The 19,513-nt window shown below is 36.0% G+C and overlaps 2 protein-coding genes across 2 annotated transcripts; one reads left to right on the top strand and one right to left on the bottom strand.

Moving 5' to 3' along the window:
• The first annotated feature begins 1,578 nt into the window (after positions 1-1,578).
• Positions 1,579-11,410, top strand: LOC112058351 (DNA repair protein RAD51 homolog 1). Its single transcript, XM_024099116.2, has 7 exons — positions 1,579-1,765; positions 2,452-2,651; positions 3,757-3,904; positions 4,707-4,915; positions 6,219-6,348; positions 7,613-7,750; positions 8,605-11,410. Exons 1-7 carry the CDS (start codon positions 1,679-1,681, stop codon positions 8,710-8,712), a joined length of 1,020 nt encoding a protein of 339 aa, XP_023954884.1. The 5' UTR covers positions 1,579-1,678; the 3' UTR covers positions 8,713-11,410.
• On the bottom strand, positions 11,105-19,347 carry LOC112058350 (NAD-dependent protein deacetylase sirtuin-2). Its single transcript, XM_024099115.2, has 7 exons — positions 19,177-19,347; positions 18,855-19,103; positions 17,888-18,094; positions 17,407-17,556; positions 16,560-16,752; positions 15,619-15,805; positions 11,105-14,846 (listed from the first exon to the last, which is right to left on the bottom strand). The coding sequence occupies exons 1-7, from the start codon at positions 19,319-19,321 to the stop codon at positions 14,697-14,699; spliced, it is 1,281 nt and encodes a 426-aa protein (XP_023954883.1). The 5' UTR covers positions 19,322-19,347; the 3' UTR covers positions 11,105-14,696.
• Positions 19,348-19,513: the final 166 nt, after the last annotated feature.

Here is a 19,513-nt window from a genome sequence, read left to right as displayed (position 1 = left end):
AATTAGCCTTCTATTTTTTACTATTAATACACAGATTAATGAATATTATACAGATGGAACGTACGGAACATGACGTTGTCGTAGCTGCAACAAATACGAAATAAAAAATGGATACATTCTGTCATTCGAGTCAGTACGACACGAACCGTCGCATCAGTAATTTTCAATATTATTTAAGAAAAATGGCGAGCGATTTCAGTCTTTACTTTCATTAGTCAGACTCTAATTGGTCTTAAAACTATACAATATGTTAAACGCTAAAAAAATATAATGCAATTGACAAAGCTTTACTTGTATATTAATAAATACAGTGGTTAATTAAAGATTGAACAGGCATTAAAATTTCGAATTCACTTTTAATTTGGTGATAATAATATTTATTCTCTCCAAAAATGCAATGCTCTTAAGTGTAATACCGGCGGATTAATTAATATTTTCATGATTGTTCATTCATGATTCAAGTAGGCAATAATTTAATTTTTGATAAAATCCTCGTATTTTTTTATTATAATGATATTTAATACATATAACTGTCCTAAAAATACCATCTCCTTGAAAATATTTTCAAAAGTTGGTAACACCGTCAAGCGCCAAGCGTCAAAATCAAAGAGTTTAATAAGTATTTCAAAATCATCATTCGTTTCGCTGCTTCTCTTGATGTTGTACGTTTCGGATGTTTTCTGGTGCCCTTTATTTATTATTTGGATTTTGGCTTGTTTATTGAATTTCTGTTTGCTCTACGATTGGACTGGACTACTACCTGGATTGACGATTTGCTTTTCTTCACGGACATTTGACAACACAACAAGATGGCGGCCTTGCAGCAAATAAAGATGCAATGACATTGATCTGTCAAATGTTTAACAAGTGACTGAGTCACTCATGTGGAAGAACGTAGAACTATCAAAAGTTGCTTAAAGTGTTTTTTAGATAGCATGGGTACGGTGACAGTTGCCATAAAATGATCATAATACATACTATCGTGAATCGCGGCGAAAGTTAAACGAACTGTCACCGTACCCATGCTATCTGAAAAACACTATAGATCCTAATACTCTAGAATATTAACATTATAATTCATTATATTCGATCTAGTATACTGTTCAATGTCCTGACTGGTTAAAAACGGCATAAAGAAAATAAATAAAGATCCGTATTCAAAGATCTATAATTTACATGCTGTTTACAACGTCTCAAGGTAATTTATAACATAATTGAAACGGTTAGTATTTGCAGCAGTTGGTTGATTATTCATTCAATCGTTCATACACTAATAATCAATTCATGTTTCACTTCACTATGGCTACAGTGACAAACAGTGACAGTTGATCTGACGCCATATTTGTTATGGTTTCTGGAACTCGGATTTTGAATAGAGTTTACTAACTTATTTAAGTAAACTGTTCCAAACTGCAGTTGGCGCTTCAAACACAAAAAAACTTCAAAAATCTTCAAGTGGGCTCTTTTTTCCCATAAACTTATTATACTCTTTGATCTGTGCAGTGTGGTCGTAGTTTATATATCTAAGGGTCGTAGTATTTAATAATCTGTGAGTGTGCTCTATTCTTTACTCTATGGCTAGTTAAAAAAAAAAATAGTGCTGAGGTGCAGTCTTTCATGTTTTCGCGATAATTTATTTTGAATCTTTTGTGTTCGGGTTGTAATAATTAACAAACAAATGACTGCTGCTACAGCATCAGCTGCAACCGTAACCGTTGACGAGGACCTAGAAGAATGTGGACCCCAGTTAATTACAAAATTAGAAGTAAAAATCTTGTGTTGCCTATTCCCGCGCTGCACATTATTTAGTCTAGTTTAGACATTAATAATAATCTCTTGGCGCTAAATGTTTGAATTGTTATATATAAATTTATAATTTTATATTAAATATGTACTGTTCAACTTCGTGTAACGTTTTAATTTCTACTGTTCTGTCTTCTGTCTATTTGCTTTAGTTCTATTGGATTGGTTACAACTGTTGGATTTTGATTTTTACGTATTTAGCTATTTAGCATTGAGAAAACAACCATAATGTACTGCAGGCAACGATATATTTTCATATTAGATATTATGTAATGACTAACGTTCCTATAAAATCACCGTAAACCGTAAATAGTTATCCGAAATTAGCTACTCCACTCCACATAGCGCAAACATGCACAAATTTGTGTTCACATAAATTACTTACACACAACTCGACATTGTAGCTATTATAACTTTCAATGTTTACTGAGCGACTAAACAAAATGAAGACAATTAGCCACCTTTGTTTGCCTCAATTTTGACGTACTACTGACATATCTAATACCTATAAAATCTTTGTCTGCGGGATCTCTGATCATATCATCTGATCTGATCATATCATAACACTTTTGTTCCTACACTTGTCAATAAATAAATAGTAGTATAGTTTTTTAGAAGATAATAAATACATTATGTTAACATTTCAAGGGAAATGGAATCACATCTGGAGATATTAAAAAGTTGGAAGAAGCGGGATACCATACGGTTGAGTCTGTGGCATACGCACCTATGAAATGGTTGATCACAATAAAAGGCATATCAGAGGCGAAGGCTACCAAACTATTAACAGAAGCATCCAAGTTAGTGCCTATGGGATTTACTACAGCCACAGAGTTTCATCAAAAAAGGTATGTAGCATAATACTTATACTAAATACAAATACAAATTCTTTATTTGCTGAGAACATCCAAATATAATACAATGCATTTGACCATCTCTGGCATGTAAATTAAATTAAATTAACTTAAATTAGTCTAAGAACAATTTACATTTATATTAGTATAAAAAATCATTTACTGAATAAAAGCATTGACAGCCTCAGTGGCGTAGTGGAATTACAAGACGGAGGTCCTGGGTTCGATCCCCGGCTGGGCCAATTGAGGTTTCTTAATTGGTCCAGGTATGGCTGGTGGGAGGCTTTGGCCGTGGCTAGTTACCACCCTACCGGCAAAGACATACCTCTAAGCGATTTAGCGTTCCAGTACAATGCTGTGTAGAAACCAAAAGGAGTGTGGTTTTTCATCCTACTCCTGACAAGTGAGCCCGCTTCCATCTTAGATTGCACCATCAGGTAAGATTGTAGTCGAGGGCTAACTTGTAAAGAATAAAAATAAAAAAAAAACACTACTACTTATCTAGAAACCATGAGAATAGATTTTTTTAGAATTAATTTAGAGGTTGTTGACGTAAGGCCAATGCTGTGCACAATATGTTTAACTAGGGTAGGCACTATACATGAATATTCTGCAAATTCTGGAAAATTCCTTCAATAGAGGTTCTTACTGAATTCTCAGGGTAGACAGCGCATTTTTGTATATATGATGTGCACACCACTGACTAAAGCCATACTCAATGTGCACTGTTTATCTACAAACAAATTAGAAATGAAGTTAGAAAATGCATGTAATTTCATAACTTATTTATGTTTACTTTTATACGAAATTTTATTCAAAATATATTAATTATATCTAATTGCTTATGAATCAAATTAATTTTCATTAACAAAATAAATAAATAAAATAGCCTTTTATTTCAAAACAACCTTTGGTACATAGGTTTTGTGTTTGATATGTTTACAGTATGTCCTGCTGTTTGAAGTGTCGCCTGACATAGGCCTCCTCAAATGCTCCAGAGTTAGGCGGATGTCATCTTCTCATCTTTTTGTTGGATGTCCATATTGTCTGGTACGAAATTTATGATCAAGTTAAATTATAATTATTATAATTGTTTCAGAGCAGAAATAATCCAACTGACAACAGGCTCCAAGGAATTAGACAGGCTACTGGGTGGTGGCATTGAGACAGGTTCAATCACCGAGATATTTGGAGAGTTTAGGACTGGAAAAACACAACTATGCCACACACTCGCTGTTACGTGTCAGGTACAGGTTTTACAAACATTTGGCTCTACTGCAATCAATTTTTTTTAAATGACTAAATGTTGTGCTATTTAAATCAACCAATTAGCTTCTTATTCTGTGAATTCCTTATTTACAGCTAGATCTTTTTCCATCCATTGTGATTAATACAGGCACATACAGTTGGTATGTTCTATGTATAATGTATATTAGCTTTGAATTCACTTATGTGTACTTCTTCCCTTCTCCTGCAGTACACCAATCCTACTACTACACTACTCCTACACTACCCACATCCACAACAACCCTCATCAACTCTGCTGAGCTCGAGTCTCCTCTCAGAATGAGAGGGGTAAGGCCAATAGCCTACTACGCTGGCCCAATTGGCAGACTTCACACACGCAGAGAATTAAGATAATACTATTTTATGCAGGGTTCCTCACAATGTTTTCCTTCACAGATTGAGACCCGTCATATTTAATTTTTTAAAATGCACACAACTGAAAAGTTGGAGATGCATGCCCGGATTCGAACCCATACCCTCCAGAAATTGAGGCAGAGGTTATATCCACTGGGCTATCACGGCTCTACAACTACCCTACCCATACTCTATTCCTACCCCTAATAGACACTACCTTGAAAACTTTAAAAAGTCACATATAAAATTTCAGTTTCGTCATTATCGATAACATCTGTTTATTTAACATTAACACCCTAATCCCGCATTGGAGCAGTATGGTGGATTTAAGCTTCATATCCCCTCTTCTAGGCAGGCCAGCATTTGTAGTGGGCTGCTAAAATAGCCTGGTAATGATGATTGTTTCAGCTTCCAATAGAACAGTCTGGTGGCGAAGGCAAGTGTATGTACATAGATACGGAGGGCACGTTCCGTCCGGAGCGCCTGCTGGCGGTGGCGCAGCGGTACGGCATGGAGGGCGCCGCTGTGCTGGACAACGTGGCGTACGCCAGGGCTTACAACACGGACCACCAGTCGCAGCTGCTGGTCCAAGCCTGTGCTATGATGACGGAGTCTAGGTAGGCTTAATAAAATAAATAAAAATAAAAAAAATAAAAATAGCCTTTATTCTCGGACTGCTGAATACTTATGATATACCTAATACTATTACTTAATTTATACACCAGAGCAATCAGGTTGTCCTTCGACATAGGCCTCCAGACTTTCCCACTCTATCTCGATCTCTTAGATTATAATTAGTTAAGTGTTGACATATAATTATATAAATGTTATGTGCGCCTATTGTTTATATGCATATCAGAACTCTTTAATATGTGTCATTTTATGTTTTAACGTTTAATATGTGTATTGTTGGCGTGCTTTATATAAATAAATAAATCTCTGGCCTTTCCTCGCCATCCTTTCGGCAGGTCATCCTCCCATCTCTTAAGGTCGTCCTTGCCTCCTTTTCCCATCCCTGGGGTACCATTGCATGACCTCTTTGGACCATTTTTCTTTCGAGGATCTCAGCACATGCCCCGTCCAGCGCCACTTCAGCCTTTTTATCTTTTTAAAAACATCTGTAACACCAGTGGCTTTTCGGATTTTGTTTAAACTCCACTTGTCCTTTAGCTTTATATGCAACATGCTCCTTTCCATCCCAGGTAGGCTTAAGGCAGAGTAATACTTGTCTGACGTGTCGTGTCGTGACGCATCATAACAAAATCGGTATCATACATTTTGTAAGGCAACGTTTACAGTTATGTGTAAACTATGTTGTGATATGTGATGGCTTCTGATGTGTCGCATATAAAATGTATGACACTGATTCTGATCTGATGCGTCACGACATGACACGTCAGACAAAAATAATTTCGCCTTGGTTTGGTTCGCGTCAGAGCGGCGGGTTGTGGGGGGGGAACGACGTCATCACGACACGTCAGATTTATATGCGCGCGTGGTAGTGCTGTATTGTGACGCTGTCAACGTCGCTTGTTAACTAACGTAAATCCAAAATCTTATGTTTCTTTCTTTTTTTAAAAGAGTTGCCAGTATTAAAAATTTAATATCTTCTTCAAAATCTGAATCAGAATCGGATGACTCACAAAATAACATTGCATACGTTTGACCTCTTCGAATAGCTGTGGCTGTATTTATTTAAAACATTGTCCTGATGCGTCAGAACATCACATATTAATGTAAACACTTGCCATCACGTCATCCAAATATAAATCCGCCTTTACACAATAGCAATATTAGTGCTGGTGTACCGCAGGGATCTATTCTTGGGCCTACACTGTATATAATATACGCAGCTGACGTACACTATGATAAAGTTCTAGAGAGGCTAGATTGTATAAGCAAAAGAGTGTAATTTTGCAGGTATTCCTTAATAATAGTGGACAGTGCGACTGCGCTGTACAGGACGGACTACTCGGGGCGCGGCGAGCTCAACGCGAGACAACTGCACCTCGGCAGGTTCATGAGGATGCTGCTGAGGTTAGCTGATGAGGTACGACATTATAAAAAAAAAACTCATAACTTTTAGAAAAAAAAAACCGCGCAATTGCGAGGCCTACACAGAATGATTCCTTACCGTAAATAATCTTTTTAACATGAAAATTGGACCGACTTCAAAGGAGTTTTTCAGTTATTTTGATTTTAACACAAAATAACTTGTTTAGAGGTGGATGAAAATCCACACCCCTTTCGGTTTCTACACAACATCGTGCCGGAACGCTAAATCGCTTGGCGGTACATCTTTGTCGGTAGGGTAACTAGTCACGGCTGAAGCCTCCCACCAGCCTGACCTGGACCAATTAAGAAAACCTCAATCGGCCCAGCCGGGGATCGAACCCAGGTCCTCCGTCCTGGTAATCCACCGCGTATACGACTACGCCACGGAGGTCACGGAAGACTTCAGTAACCGCAGCACAAAGGATTAACAAACATACTTACACACTAACACACAAACTTTTGTCTCTATAATGAGTGTGATACTACTTTACTCATTCTACTTTTTTTTTTTTTTTCTTCTTTCTCTTACACTGTTACTCGGCAATTTGTCATTCGACATTGAGCCGTTCGTCTGTTGGTTAGAGGTTATAGTAGAGGAGCCGAAGAGGTGATTTTTGCAGTTACTCGAGCGCGGCAGATGAACATAAGGGACTATACCTTACTCTTTGTCGAGTACCTCCACCGAGTATGAGCCCTTAATATTGGTGGGTACGTTTAGGGCAACCAAAAAAAAAACTAACTTCATAAGTACTCAACCAGCACGTCAGATTAAGATAAGGTAGGTGAGTTGATAGCTAAAAACTGCACATTTCGAAAATCTGACGATTTGAGCGTAACGTAATGGAAGGAGATTCAAAGTTACAAAATTAAACCCTTATATTTTAGTGCTCGAGGTACGAGTGCAATTAATTTTTTACTTATTTTTAAGGAAATAATCTCCTAATTCTAAAATTTCTTCTTTCTTTCTTTCTTCTAAATCGCTAAAATTTTTTTACAATTTCAGTAAGCCAAAGTAATAAAAATTGTTTTTAAAGTCTGTAGTTTTTTTTTCCACCGCTAAAAGCGGAAAAAGTAAATAACCATTTATTATTCCTATAATTTAATTTACCAAATGTAATCGGTCTCAATGACGCTCGAGTAACTGCAAATTTAGCATCCCGGGCTCCCCTAGTATTATGGGTCATCAGAAGGAGTAAGTCCATTAACAAATCTCCTATTATGATGTATTCTAGCACTCATTCTACTGGTAATATTTCCAGTTCGGAGTGGCAGTGGTAATCACTAACCAGGTGGTGGCGCAAGTGGACGCGGTGGGCGTGTTCAACGCGGACACCAAGAAGCCCATCGGTGGGCACATCATTGCCCACGCCTCCACTACGCGGCTCTACCTGCGCAAGGTAACCTGCCACTCTTTATAGAGCTTAGACCCACCGAGCTGCTCTAATGCAGGTTGGCGAGTTTAGAGTGATGTTTGACTATTTCATTATCACTAACCCTCGTAATGTTTGACCTTTTAAATCTCTGTAGTTTAGAAAGTAATGATCGCAGATATCCTGATACTTTTACAAAATTGCTTTACTTTGTTAGCTTACTCTTATTAATTTGTATACAACTAGCGGACGCCCGCCCTTAGACCTCTTTAATCCAGCCCTTACAGTAGTATCGCTGTAAAAATGGAGCAACTTCTCCTGTTTTACCAACCCTTCACTGCTCTGCTCCTATTGATCGTAGTGTGATGAAAACTATACTGTAATCTTCCCAGGAGTATGAAGAACAATTGTACTAAGATTCGTTAAAATCCTTCGAGTAGTTTTTGTTACTATAACGAACAAAAAAACAGATAGACAGACAAAAATTTTACTGATTGCATTTTTGGCATTAGTATCGATCACTAATCACCCTCTGACAGTTATTTTGAAAATATATTTCATGAACAGAATTGTCCTCTCTACAGATTTATTTTATGTATACAGGAAGAAATTTTTTTTAGTACGGATATTTTTATATTTTGTACATAAACAAAATTTAATGATCACGTATTTTTTTTTTTCAGTTTGTTTGGTATGTGTCCATTATTTTGTTATTTCTGAGATATAAATTGAAAAAAATAATATTACATAAAATGTATCGAACTGTTTGTAGATTTATGTTCAATTAATGATACAGAACCACGAAAAAAAAAATATCCGCACTAAAGTCCGAATCACCTGTAGATATAAAAAACTGTCATCATCCCATTTTTTTTTTTAAGGGGAGAGGAGACAATCGCGTGTGCAAGATCTACGATAGTCCGTGCTTGCCGGAGACTGAGGCGATGTTCGCCATTAGCACAGAGGGGATCACTGACGCCAAGGAGTGATACTAGCTTTAATTTAATGACTCATCAGCCTGTGATAGCCAGACCTTCGTTATTTAAAAGGTCAAAGTTGTTGTCAAAAAGTATGCGTCGGCTCCGAAAATGGATACTCTTTCAGATCGACTGTCTAAATAGGTATATGTTGCCTAGCAGCATACGCTATGTACGTCAATACCTGAAAAGTTAAAGGTGCGCAATCGAGAAGCAGCAGACTGCGTTCAAAAAACGTAACGCTGTCATTCGTTCATCGAATTTTAATGCCCATATTTTTTTCATACCGCGGGCTATATTCATATATAGGGTGCTCGGGAGTATTTCCCATAACTTCAAGGTATTAAAGAGACCATTTATAGGAATCGAACTGCATAACTAATATTTTATTAACTACAAAAAGAAAAAGAAAAACATGTTTTCATACTAAGTAATTCATCTTACACACGCCTCGTATCACTTTGTTACCTATATAACAAAGTGACAACGTTGCATTTTGAAATATAAATACGTCATTATTATACATCTAAATGAAATTGATTTTAGTAAGGATGCGTATAAGGGACACATTTTAAGATCTAATTATAAAAGAAATATTCGTCGTCATCAACCCATATTCGGCTCATTGCTGAGCTCGAGTCTCCTCTCAGAATGAGAGGGGTTAGGCCAATAGTCCACCACGCTGGACTAATGCGGATTGGCAGACTTCACACACGCAGAGAATTAAGATAATTCTCTGGTATGCAGGTTTCCTCACGATGTTTTCCTTCACCGATTGAGACACGTGAGATTTAATTTCTTAAAATGCACACAACTGAAAAGAAATATTATTTACTCCGAAAATATTCATTTTAGAACATATGTTCCTTGAACATTATTAATTAATTATTATTTAAGAATATAACCGTAGAGTTATGGGAAATACTCCCGAGCATCCTGTATATATTCTTAAGGAGTAAGCTCCAAACTCACAAAGGTCCGGCCGACACAGGCTGTCATGTAATGTGCCTTTGCGATTGTTACTAAATTGGCAGTTTATAAAATGCTCCTATCCTTTTCATAATCATTATAACCATTACATTATCGTCATCCATCATCATCATTGTCGTTGTAGTCGTCATCCATCATCATATCGGGAATTTTAATAATTTATAATAAAACCGTCTTCTGTCACCGTCTGAAGGAAATCTATGGAGAAGGGTAGCGTTATTTTTCGTAACTGTCAATTAAGTAAAGTGATTTATGTTCCTTTTACCGAACATAATACGAATGTAATTTAAAAGTTTTTTGTAAAATGATATTAAAATATGTAAATTACAACGTTGTTTTATTGGCTAGTTTTACTAACTAGAAAATACTCTCATTGGATTCGGCCGGGGCTAGTAACCACCCTACCGGCAAAGACGTATCGCCAAGCAATTTAGCGCACCGGTACGATGCCGTGTAGAAACCGAAAGGAGTGTGGATTTTCATCCTCCAAACAAATTAGCCCGCTTCCATCTTAGATTGCATCATCACTTTCCATCAGATGAGATTGTAGTCAAGAGTTATCTTGTAAAGAATAAAAAAAGGCGTATAGGCTAACCAGGCAGTTAGAGGTTGTGTTGGTACTGGGACATTTGTGATAATAAAATGATTAGACTGTATAGAAAGGAATATACGTATAATTTTAAACTCAGTACATAGGTGCATCAGTAAGTGGAATCCGAATTCAGAGTGATCGCGCGTCTCCTCCCGTGCGTACGAGTATATTGTATAGAATGGACGATGATCAGGTATTCCATTAGTGAAATCAATACATAGAAATAAAATTGAAGTGTATGTCTGTGATTTCAAGAGCCGCCTCCATCCTGCGACTCGCTTGATGTCGTCAGTCCACCTGGTGGGGGGGTCGAACAACACTGCGCTTTCTAGTGCGGGGTCGCATTTCAGCACACACACATTCCAGCATTTTAGGACCCCAACGTCCATCTAAGAACTGCCCCACCGTGAGAAGTTGCAATGTTTTTTTTTTATTATTATTATTTACAAGTTAGCCCTTGACTACAATCTCACCTGATGGTAAATGATGATGCAGTCTAAGATTGAAGCGGGCTAACTTGGTAGGAGGAGGATGAACGCTAAATCGCTTGGCGGTACGTCTTTGCCGGTAGGGTGGTAACTAGCCACGGCCGAAGCCTCCCACCAGCCAGACCTGGACCAATTAAGAAAATCGAAGTCGAAATGTGAAGGGGCACATAGTTCAATTTAGACACATATACAAGCCTTTTTTTAAATTTTCGTTTGTTTGTGTTTGTCCAGGCTTCTTGGAACAGCTAAACCGATTTTAATGGGACTATCACCGGAAAATAGAGGTTATAACTTTTTATTCCAAAAAATGTGTGTGAAAATAAAAAACCTTGAATGGAGGCCAAAAAATTTATTCAAACTCCAATAACCAAGTAAGCACATTTAACACTAAAATATAAACCTCAAAGCGCTACACATCAAATGCGACTTGTAGTTAAAATCAGTGACAAAAAATGTCTACTATCACATAATCGGGTTTGGTGTATAGCGAGCTTGGTTTGTAATAAATATACCTCACAAATATCACCGATTAAGTTTATTATTTAATTTATTTTATTCTGCTACAACTAAAATTCATGACGTCACTTAAATAGGAATATAAAATAATTATTTTGTAAACAGGCTAAATTTTTCAAGTGGGAACTGAATTTAAGGGAAAAATAATGTTTTTTTACAATTTATATTATTTGTTATTTATTTTTAATCGGTGTTCTTTTATTATTTGTTTGTCCCAAACAACAAATTCAATTGAAGGAATCATCTAGGTATAACACTTGAAAAATTCAACCAATAAAAATAAATTAAAATAATAAAATTTGATTATAATTTTTTGTATATAAATTTAATATATCACACCTTAAACATTATTTTACGACGAAACACAAAACTGCGAATCTGAACGACAGAAAGAGCAACTGAGAACTGCGATTTTGTGCAAAGTCACAAGTCGATTGATTCTTTTCACTATCATCGACCGTATTTGAACTTTTTTTATATAGCGGACATGTAAATTGTTATTAAAGTGTTTTATCAGATAGCATGGATACGGTGACAGTCGCCTATATGACGTTCATAATACGTAAGTACTATTATCGTGAATCGCGGCAAACTTTCAAGAGTGAAACGAACTGTCACCCGCACCATCCTACATGGAACGATCTGTAATAACACAGATGTATAGTACAGTTATAAGCTTTATTTTTATATACATACACTTTATGGTACTTATACCATATTATTTGACATTTTTAGTTTGTGTATGTGTCCTCTACCTATAACATCGCGATTTTGAAAATGACTCAAAATGGCGAATGGCGGGTCGATTATGCCACATAGATTTAATGTAATGTATAATTATTGCAAGTTGTGTAGATACCTATGTATATTTAAAAAAAAAATAATGTAATTTTTATAATTATTGTAAGTTGTGTAGGTATGTATTTTTTTAAAAAATGAGTTTAATTGTGACTTCGTCAGAATCCGCAAGTTCTTGCGATGCGTTGCTATAGTCTAGCAAGTTCGTTTATAACAATCCCATGATGTGCGGCAGGCGGAAAAGACTGCGCGGGTGTGAAATCGTGCGTGCGGGGAAGTGACGTGCATCAGTCGTGGGTTTTTCATTCATACACGCCCCCCGGTCCGCGCGGAACATCGGGAGTGCTACGAAAGAAGTTGCCAAGCTCGAGCTATATATAACTCGTAAGTTTCTGCGATGCGTTGTTTTGTGTTTCGACTCGAGTATTCCATGAGAAATGCACATTCCAAAACATTTTTAATCTAACAACTTCTAGCGTTAAGTAAAATTTAGTAGCATTGTAAGATGCTGAGAATCTTATCAAAAAATTCACTCGTAACACAATTCATTTGTACCAAATTCATTATAATATTGCTTGATTACTAGAAAGCTAGTCAATATTATTAAGTAATTATTGCATTGTTTATAAATAATTATTATTTTTATTAGTTTACAATAGGCGAAAATTTTATTCATACATAATCACAGATTAAAGAATAATAGGCAGATAGAGCGCACGGAACACGACGGTGTCGTAGCCGCTCCAAATACAAAATTCAAAAACGAATACATTCCCGAGTCAGTACGACACGAAGCGTCGCATCAGTAGTTTTCAATATTATTTAAGAAAATTGGCGTCTTATGTTTTCAAATATTTTAAATACTGTTTACAAAGACTAAAGAAATAAGATGGAGTATTTTTATTGGTTTGATTATATTAATTTACGTAATTGTTGATATTGTTAAATTTTAAAATACAAATTATGAAAAAAATTGTATATGCGAATGTCAAGGATTTTTATATTAGAAGATGTTTTATGGGTTTCATCGGCTTCACCACGCTGCCTGTAAAGACTCATTCTGGATCATCTTTATTCTGTGATATTTTTAATAAAAGGAAATTGCATTTAAGGAACCATTAATTAAATAGCTGACCATGTGCACTCACCAATTTTTTGGGTTATTTACTTTACTTATCTTGGGTTTAAATTCCATATTCGATCCATATGTTAGTTTTGATATTCGCGATTTTCCTGAAACTACTAAACTTATTTGGATGGAGTTTACGGTGTATGCATACTTAGAAAATATGACGAAACAATTTATAATTTACCTTAAATAAACAACTCTGTGTCGTGTAAATAAACCAAAAGCAAAAATTTCAATTAGCAAAGTTGCGTTTGATTTTTATCAACAACAATTAATTTTAATAAATAAAATGGAATTTTGTATAAATTTTCGCCTATCGTGACTTGTTAAATAAATACTCTCCTATTAAAAATAAATTACTAATTACACAATATATGAGGCACTATGATTAATATCTATATTATCACCATATTTCAATATCATAGGAATTATTTCATGGTTTCATAAATACATACTTATCTTAAAGACTATATTAATTTAATTAAGTTAATTGGGTTTACACGAAATTTAAATCTACCAAGGCATTTATTATTGCTTTGTGAAATTTAATGCCTGTCCACATGACGCGTTTTGCACGCTAGTCCACTCGAGCGTAGCCGAGATATTAGGGCTACATATGCAGGGGCGTAACTACCGCTGTATCAGCCGTATTACTGATACTGGGCCCCCGGACTACAGGGACACCATACGTGCTTTGCTTTTATCAAAATTAAGTAAAATGTAATCCACATTCTCACTAAATGTGGTGTTTCCAAAAAAAAAAAAAAAAAAAACACCAAAAACTGCCTTTAGAGTTTCACTTCAGGAACAAACAACTGGACAAAAGATAAACAAAATTTCTTTTTTCCTGGGTATTGAAAACATCCTATACTCAGGTTAGGTTACTTTTATATTTATTTTAAGCAAGCATTATTTGTTTTTTTTTAAGATTGTTTTACCCTTCAGTGGGCCCCCCAAATAATTTTGATACGGGGCCCCTCCAAGACTACCCTACGTCACTGTACATATGTCACGTCCACTGGTGTTCACCTGCGTCCAAGTGGAGAGAAATAGACAAAATGTCGTCCAATAGCGGCCGAGTTGTTCCATAGATAAAAATACATAGATTTGCTATTAAAAGAATGATCATAGCAATATCGTGAAATTTGAAATGTAATTCCGGTTGCACAGCCATTGGTTGAAACTTGTATATTGTGCCTCTCTAGATTATCTCGTTGGTCGTATGTTAGCGCCACATATACTCGTTTTATGCGCGGGTGTCAACAAGCGTGTGGACTCGCGCGTAAAACGTCTCATGTGGACAGGCACTTATGGACTGAGAGTTTGGGATTATGTTATATTAGTATTGTATTACCTTATTTTATGTTAGTTTGTCTAGCTAGTAACATTCACTACTATCGGTAAGTAGTAGATACAGATACTATTGGCGCGAATTATAATATACTAATGGGATTTTTTTAAACAATAGGTAATGTTATGGTACTCAAAGCTTGGGGTCTGTAGTTGTAGCGCTCTGTCCCGCCTGGGCTTCATCAGTAGGTGTTACAGAGGTGTTGGGTTTGTGGGGGGAGGCCAGCCCCCCCTCCCGTTCAAGACGCTCGTGCTCCCTGGCGACCAGCGCACGAAGTTCATCCTGAAGCAAATTGATTTGTATCATATTAATTGATTAACACGGTTAATTGATTAACGTGATATAAGGTCGGAGTAAGCCCGACTAGTTTCGAAGAACCCGCGTTGCAAGAACGAGATCATGACTAAGGGCCCCGTATGGGTTCGAAACTAGTCGGGCATACTCCGACCTTAATCACGTGAGGTTTAGCCGTGTTTCATAATCAATTAATATGAATAACACTCACGATAGTAATTCTGATTTGTATCATGTAATACAAAAATACATATACATATACTAGCTAACCTAGAAAACGTTGTTTGCTATTCAAAATGGGTTTGACATGGGGGGTCTTTCATCACAAAATCTCAAAAATTAATTGATGTGGACGGATGAAATTTGGTCTATTATTAGCTACCTCCCTGTTAAAATAATGTTTTACCGGGATGAAAAACTTGTAAAACCCAATTTATTCTATAACAAATCATTTCCAAATCAGGTTGGAGTGGTTTAGTGGTGAAATGTTAACAGACTGACAGACTTTGGCATTTATTATAAACATAATAAATAATAAAAGCCTTTATTCAGAGTTCGTATATACATTCTGTTTGTCCCCTAGGACAAAGGCCTCCTCCAAACTTTTCCACAACTCCCTATCTCTTGCAGATTTTGTCCAGTTGCCTCCTGCCACCTGTCTTATTTCGTCCGCCTATCTCTGTTTTGGTCTTCCTCTTCTCCTTTGCATATGACCTGTGTACCATTGCATTACTAAAAAATGGATAATGTAATTACTCACCCCCCACCCAAGTTTATCAGCGACTACAAGGCAGCCGTCATCGCAGTCCCCGAGCCAGGCCACATCTCTCACCGACCCCTCCTCCAGCTGCAGACCTCCACCACCCAGACCCCATAGCTTCATCAGCGGGGACCTCATTCCCGCCTTCTCGCGGTTTATTAGTAGTCTTGGACAGCAATCAGGCACCCTGCAATGCATTTGGGTATTTATTTCTGTGAAGTATTGACTAAATTTGAATTAAGTTTAATAGATATAGATAATCTATCATCATCATTATCAACCCATATTTGGCTCACTGCTGAGCTCGAGTCTCCTCTCAGAATGAGAGGGGTAAGGCCAATAGTCTACCACACAGGCCCAATGCAGATGGCTCTGATCTATATCTATACTTATAATAAAACTAATTAATGATATTTTGAAATTTTTTTTTAATGGATCCATTTTATAATGGATACTGAAGTCAAAAATATTTTTTTCGACTCTTTGTCTGTCCGTGATTTTCTTGGCCGGGCATCACACTGAAACTACTGCATGAATTCAAATGAACTTGGCATGGTTTAAGACCATAATACGGAGAATGGTTATAGGATACTTTTTATTGCGAAAATCAAATAAGAAGGGGGTGAAATAGGGGTTGCAGGGCACTTCATAGATGCAAAAATGCACTGCCTACTCTAAGGACTCAATTCAAACTTATATTGGATCACAGAACATGTAGTTGGAGAAAAGGAAATTTCCTATTTTTACTTAAAAGTGCATACCATAGTTATAATAGGGCGGAACCCTGGTATCTTTAATTATCACCATTACATCATGACATAACTTGATGTTTCAAAAGTGCTTGTAAACTAAATGAATTTTTGATTTGATTTAACTACTCGGAATCGAAGGCAGAAAGGTCAGGTGGGTCAAATAATTATGAATTGGTGAATAAGACTTACATATCAATCAGTGATGCAAAAGGTTGCACCTCAAGCGATGAGCCCATGATAATCAGCATGTCGCACTGCTGGAAGTCCACTTGAAGACAGTCCTGGAATCTGTGCGGCAAGCTCTCACCAAAGAAAACAATATCTGGCTTTACAACACCAGGGCACTCTGTACATATGGGTATTTGGTCAGCAAATATCCTTTCTGAAAAGTAAAAATTGCACTTTTAACAATTTTTTTGTGGATATATTAAAACTAACTTCAGTTTTGGTCAATTTGCACGTTATTAGCTATACCCTAACAAGCAGAAAAACAAACATTAATAAATTGCCCAAAAATCTTTTTTTATGACATTATCATCACATAAAAATTACATGAATAACATAAGCCACAAAACAAAGGATATCTGTACATGAAGATACTGTACAGAAATCCTTTGTTTTAAAAATGAGCTTTGAAGGAAATAAACTTAACTTTGCAACTCAAAAGGAGGGAGGGTATTGAAAAGTTATAAGTTTTTGTATTTCAAAATTTAACACTAGAAACAATCACGTAAATTGATATAATAATCAATAATTACCAATGAAAAAATACTCTATCTTATTTTTTTTTAGTTTTTGTGAACAGTTCTTAAATATTTAAAAACATAAGATGCCATTTCTTGAATAATATTGAATGTTACTGACGCGACGCTTCGTGTCGTACTGACTCGAGAATGTATTCGTTTTTGAATTTTGTATTTGGTGGGGCTACATCATCGTGCTTTCAGTGTGCTCCATCTGCCTATTATTGATTAATCTGTGCCTGTTAGTAATATAGTCTTTCTTTTTTTGTAATATAGTCTTTTCTATATTTTACCTTTAATAAACTCTAATGAATATTCCTTCCGACAATCCAAGCAGTGTGAAGTATAGAAAGTGCCATGAGCCTCCACTATTTTATCCTCAGGTATACCAGCACCTCGCTCCAGAGTGTCAATGTTTTGTGTGTAGTGACGTAACAGGATGCCTGAAATATTAATTTATTTATGTAAATAAACCTGGATTGAACAGATAATCTATACTTCAGCCATATTCAATGTGCACTGTTCATTTCACACCTAATAATAAATATAGTTAACTTGTTCATAAATTAATGAAAATAAATTTAATAAATAAGCTTAGAACAATTTGATACTATAGATAATGTATTTTGATTAACACTTTGTAAAAAACAATACCTACTCTTTCAATTTCTAAACTACCTAATGTGTCAATTAGGTAGTTTAGAAATTGAAAGAGTAGGTATTGTTGTAAAGAGACTAATTTATTAATTAATTAATATTTAAATATTTTCTTACCTTTTTCATGTAAGAGTCTTATAAAGTAATGTGACACAGTTGGTTTAAATCTGCCAGGAAACAATTCTTTTGCTAATGTGAAGAATGGTTTTGGATTTTCCCTAAAGAAATTGATTTCGAAGATTGCTTGAGGTTGTGGTAAGTTGTACTTTTGCAGATTGTGGTACAAGCCTGTCTCAGGACTACGGAAATCGGGAATACCAGCCGCTGCAAAATAATACTTAGTAGTTGATTGACCTATAAAAGTTACACATTCATATACCTGCTATGGTTTTTTTAAATACATTTTTTTTTATTCTTTACAAGTTAGCCCTACATTACAATCTCATGTGATAGTAAGTAATGATGCAATCTAAGAAGAAATCAGGCTAACTTGTTAATATTATATAATTGTAGCTTTTGCTGTTGTGCCTATATTGTTGTGGTTCATTTTGCTTCATATAGATATTGTCAGGAGGAGGATGAAAATCCACAGCCCTTTTGGTTTCTATACAACATCATACCAGAACATTTAATCTCTCGGTTGTATGTCTTTGCCAGCAGGGTGATAACAAACCATGGCCAAAGTCTCCCACCAGCCAGACCTGAACCTCAATCGGCTCAGCCTGTGATCGAACCCAGGGCTGCCGTCTTTAAATTACACCACTGTGCCAAGGAGGCCGTCATATATGTTTACTTAAGAAGCAGATAAACGAATTCCTCAAAATTTTGCAGTATATCAGAATTGTGTCCGACATTTTAAATGTATATGGTAGGCAGTGATCTCAAAATATTATGTGACCGCATTGGTCACTTAACTTGTTGTACCATTTTTACGAATTATTCATTATTGTGGGTATAAATGATAAGAAAAATAGTGTGAGCATGATTTTATACTGTCTACAGTTCAAATGAATGTGTTAGCTATGGACATCTCAAAAACATTTAGGTTTAGTAGTTTTATTAATTAAATTGAAAAAATACTTACAGGTAGATATACCGGCTCCAGATAATGTTATAACATTTTGGCATCTTTCGCTTTTGATCCATTTAACGATACCATCTAAATTGACTTCAGTCAAAACTTTGTCCACTGGCGCCGGAGGCTCCGTCGGCTCATAAAATCCCAGTTTTTGAGCTAAATACCTCCTGATAGAATCCACATCTAAGTCCCGAATTCTGGAACCCATAGTTTCTATTGGATTTGGCGGGACAGCTCGATCCTGAGGTTCATCTCCTAAAATGAACAATTAATTATATTCTTTTGTGGTTACATTCATTTTAAGTGTGAAACAAATTTCTTCACTCACCGTCACTTTTGCCGGGGGGCGAATTAGCAGACATTTCTCGCGATTTATTAGAATTGCGATTCCAAAGCTTTGTCCAATTTCGCCACGGCCCGTTTGACAGATAAATAATGCGCATTCTCGGAAATAGCTTTGGCGAGTCAAACATAAGATTTTAATAATTACTTTCGTTTAATTATATAACTATGTAAAATGTTTTTATGGTCTAAGTACTGATGTATATGTTGTTGTTATAAATAAATATTATTGGCAAACATTAATTAATTCTAATAATACAAAGTATATGTTTTATACCTAATTTTCTTTTCATCTTGCAGGCTTTGTAAATGCACTTTATTTC

The sequence above is a fragment of the Bicyclus anynana genome, chromosome 21 (assembly GCF_947172395.1).
Source record: "Bicyclus anynana chromosome 21, ilBicAnyn1.1, whole genome shotgun sequence".
Taxonomy (NCBI): domain Eukaryota; kingdom Metazoa; phylum Arthropoda; class Insecta; order Lepidoptera; family Nymphalidae; genus Bicyclus; species Bicyclus anynana.
This window is presented reverse-complemented; position numbering and strand designations above follow the sequence as displayed.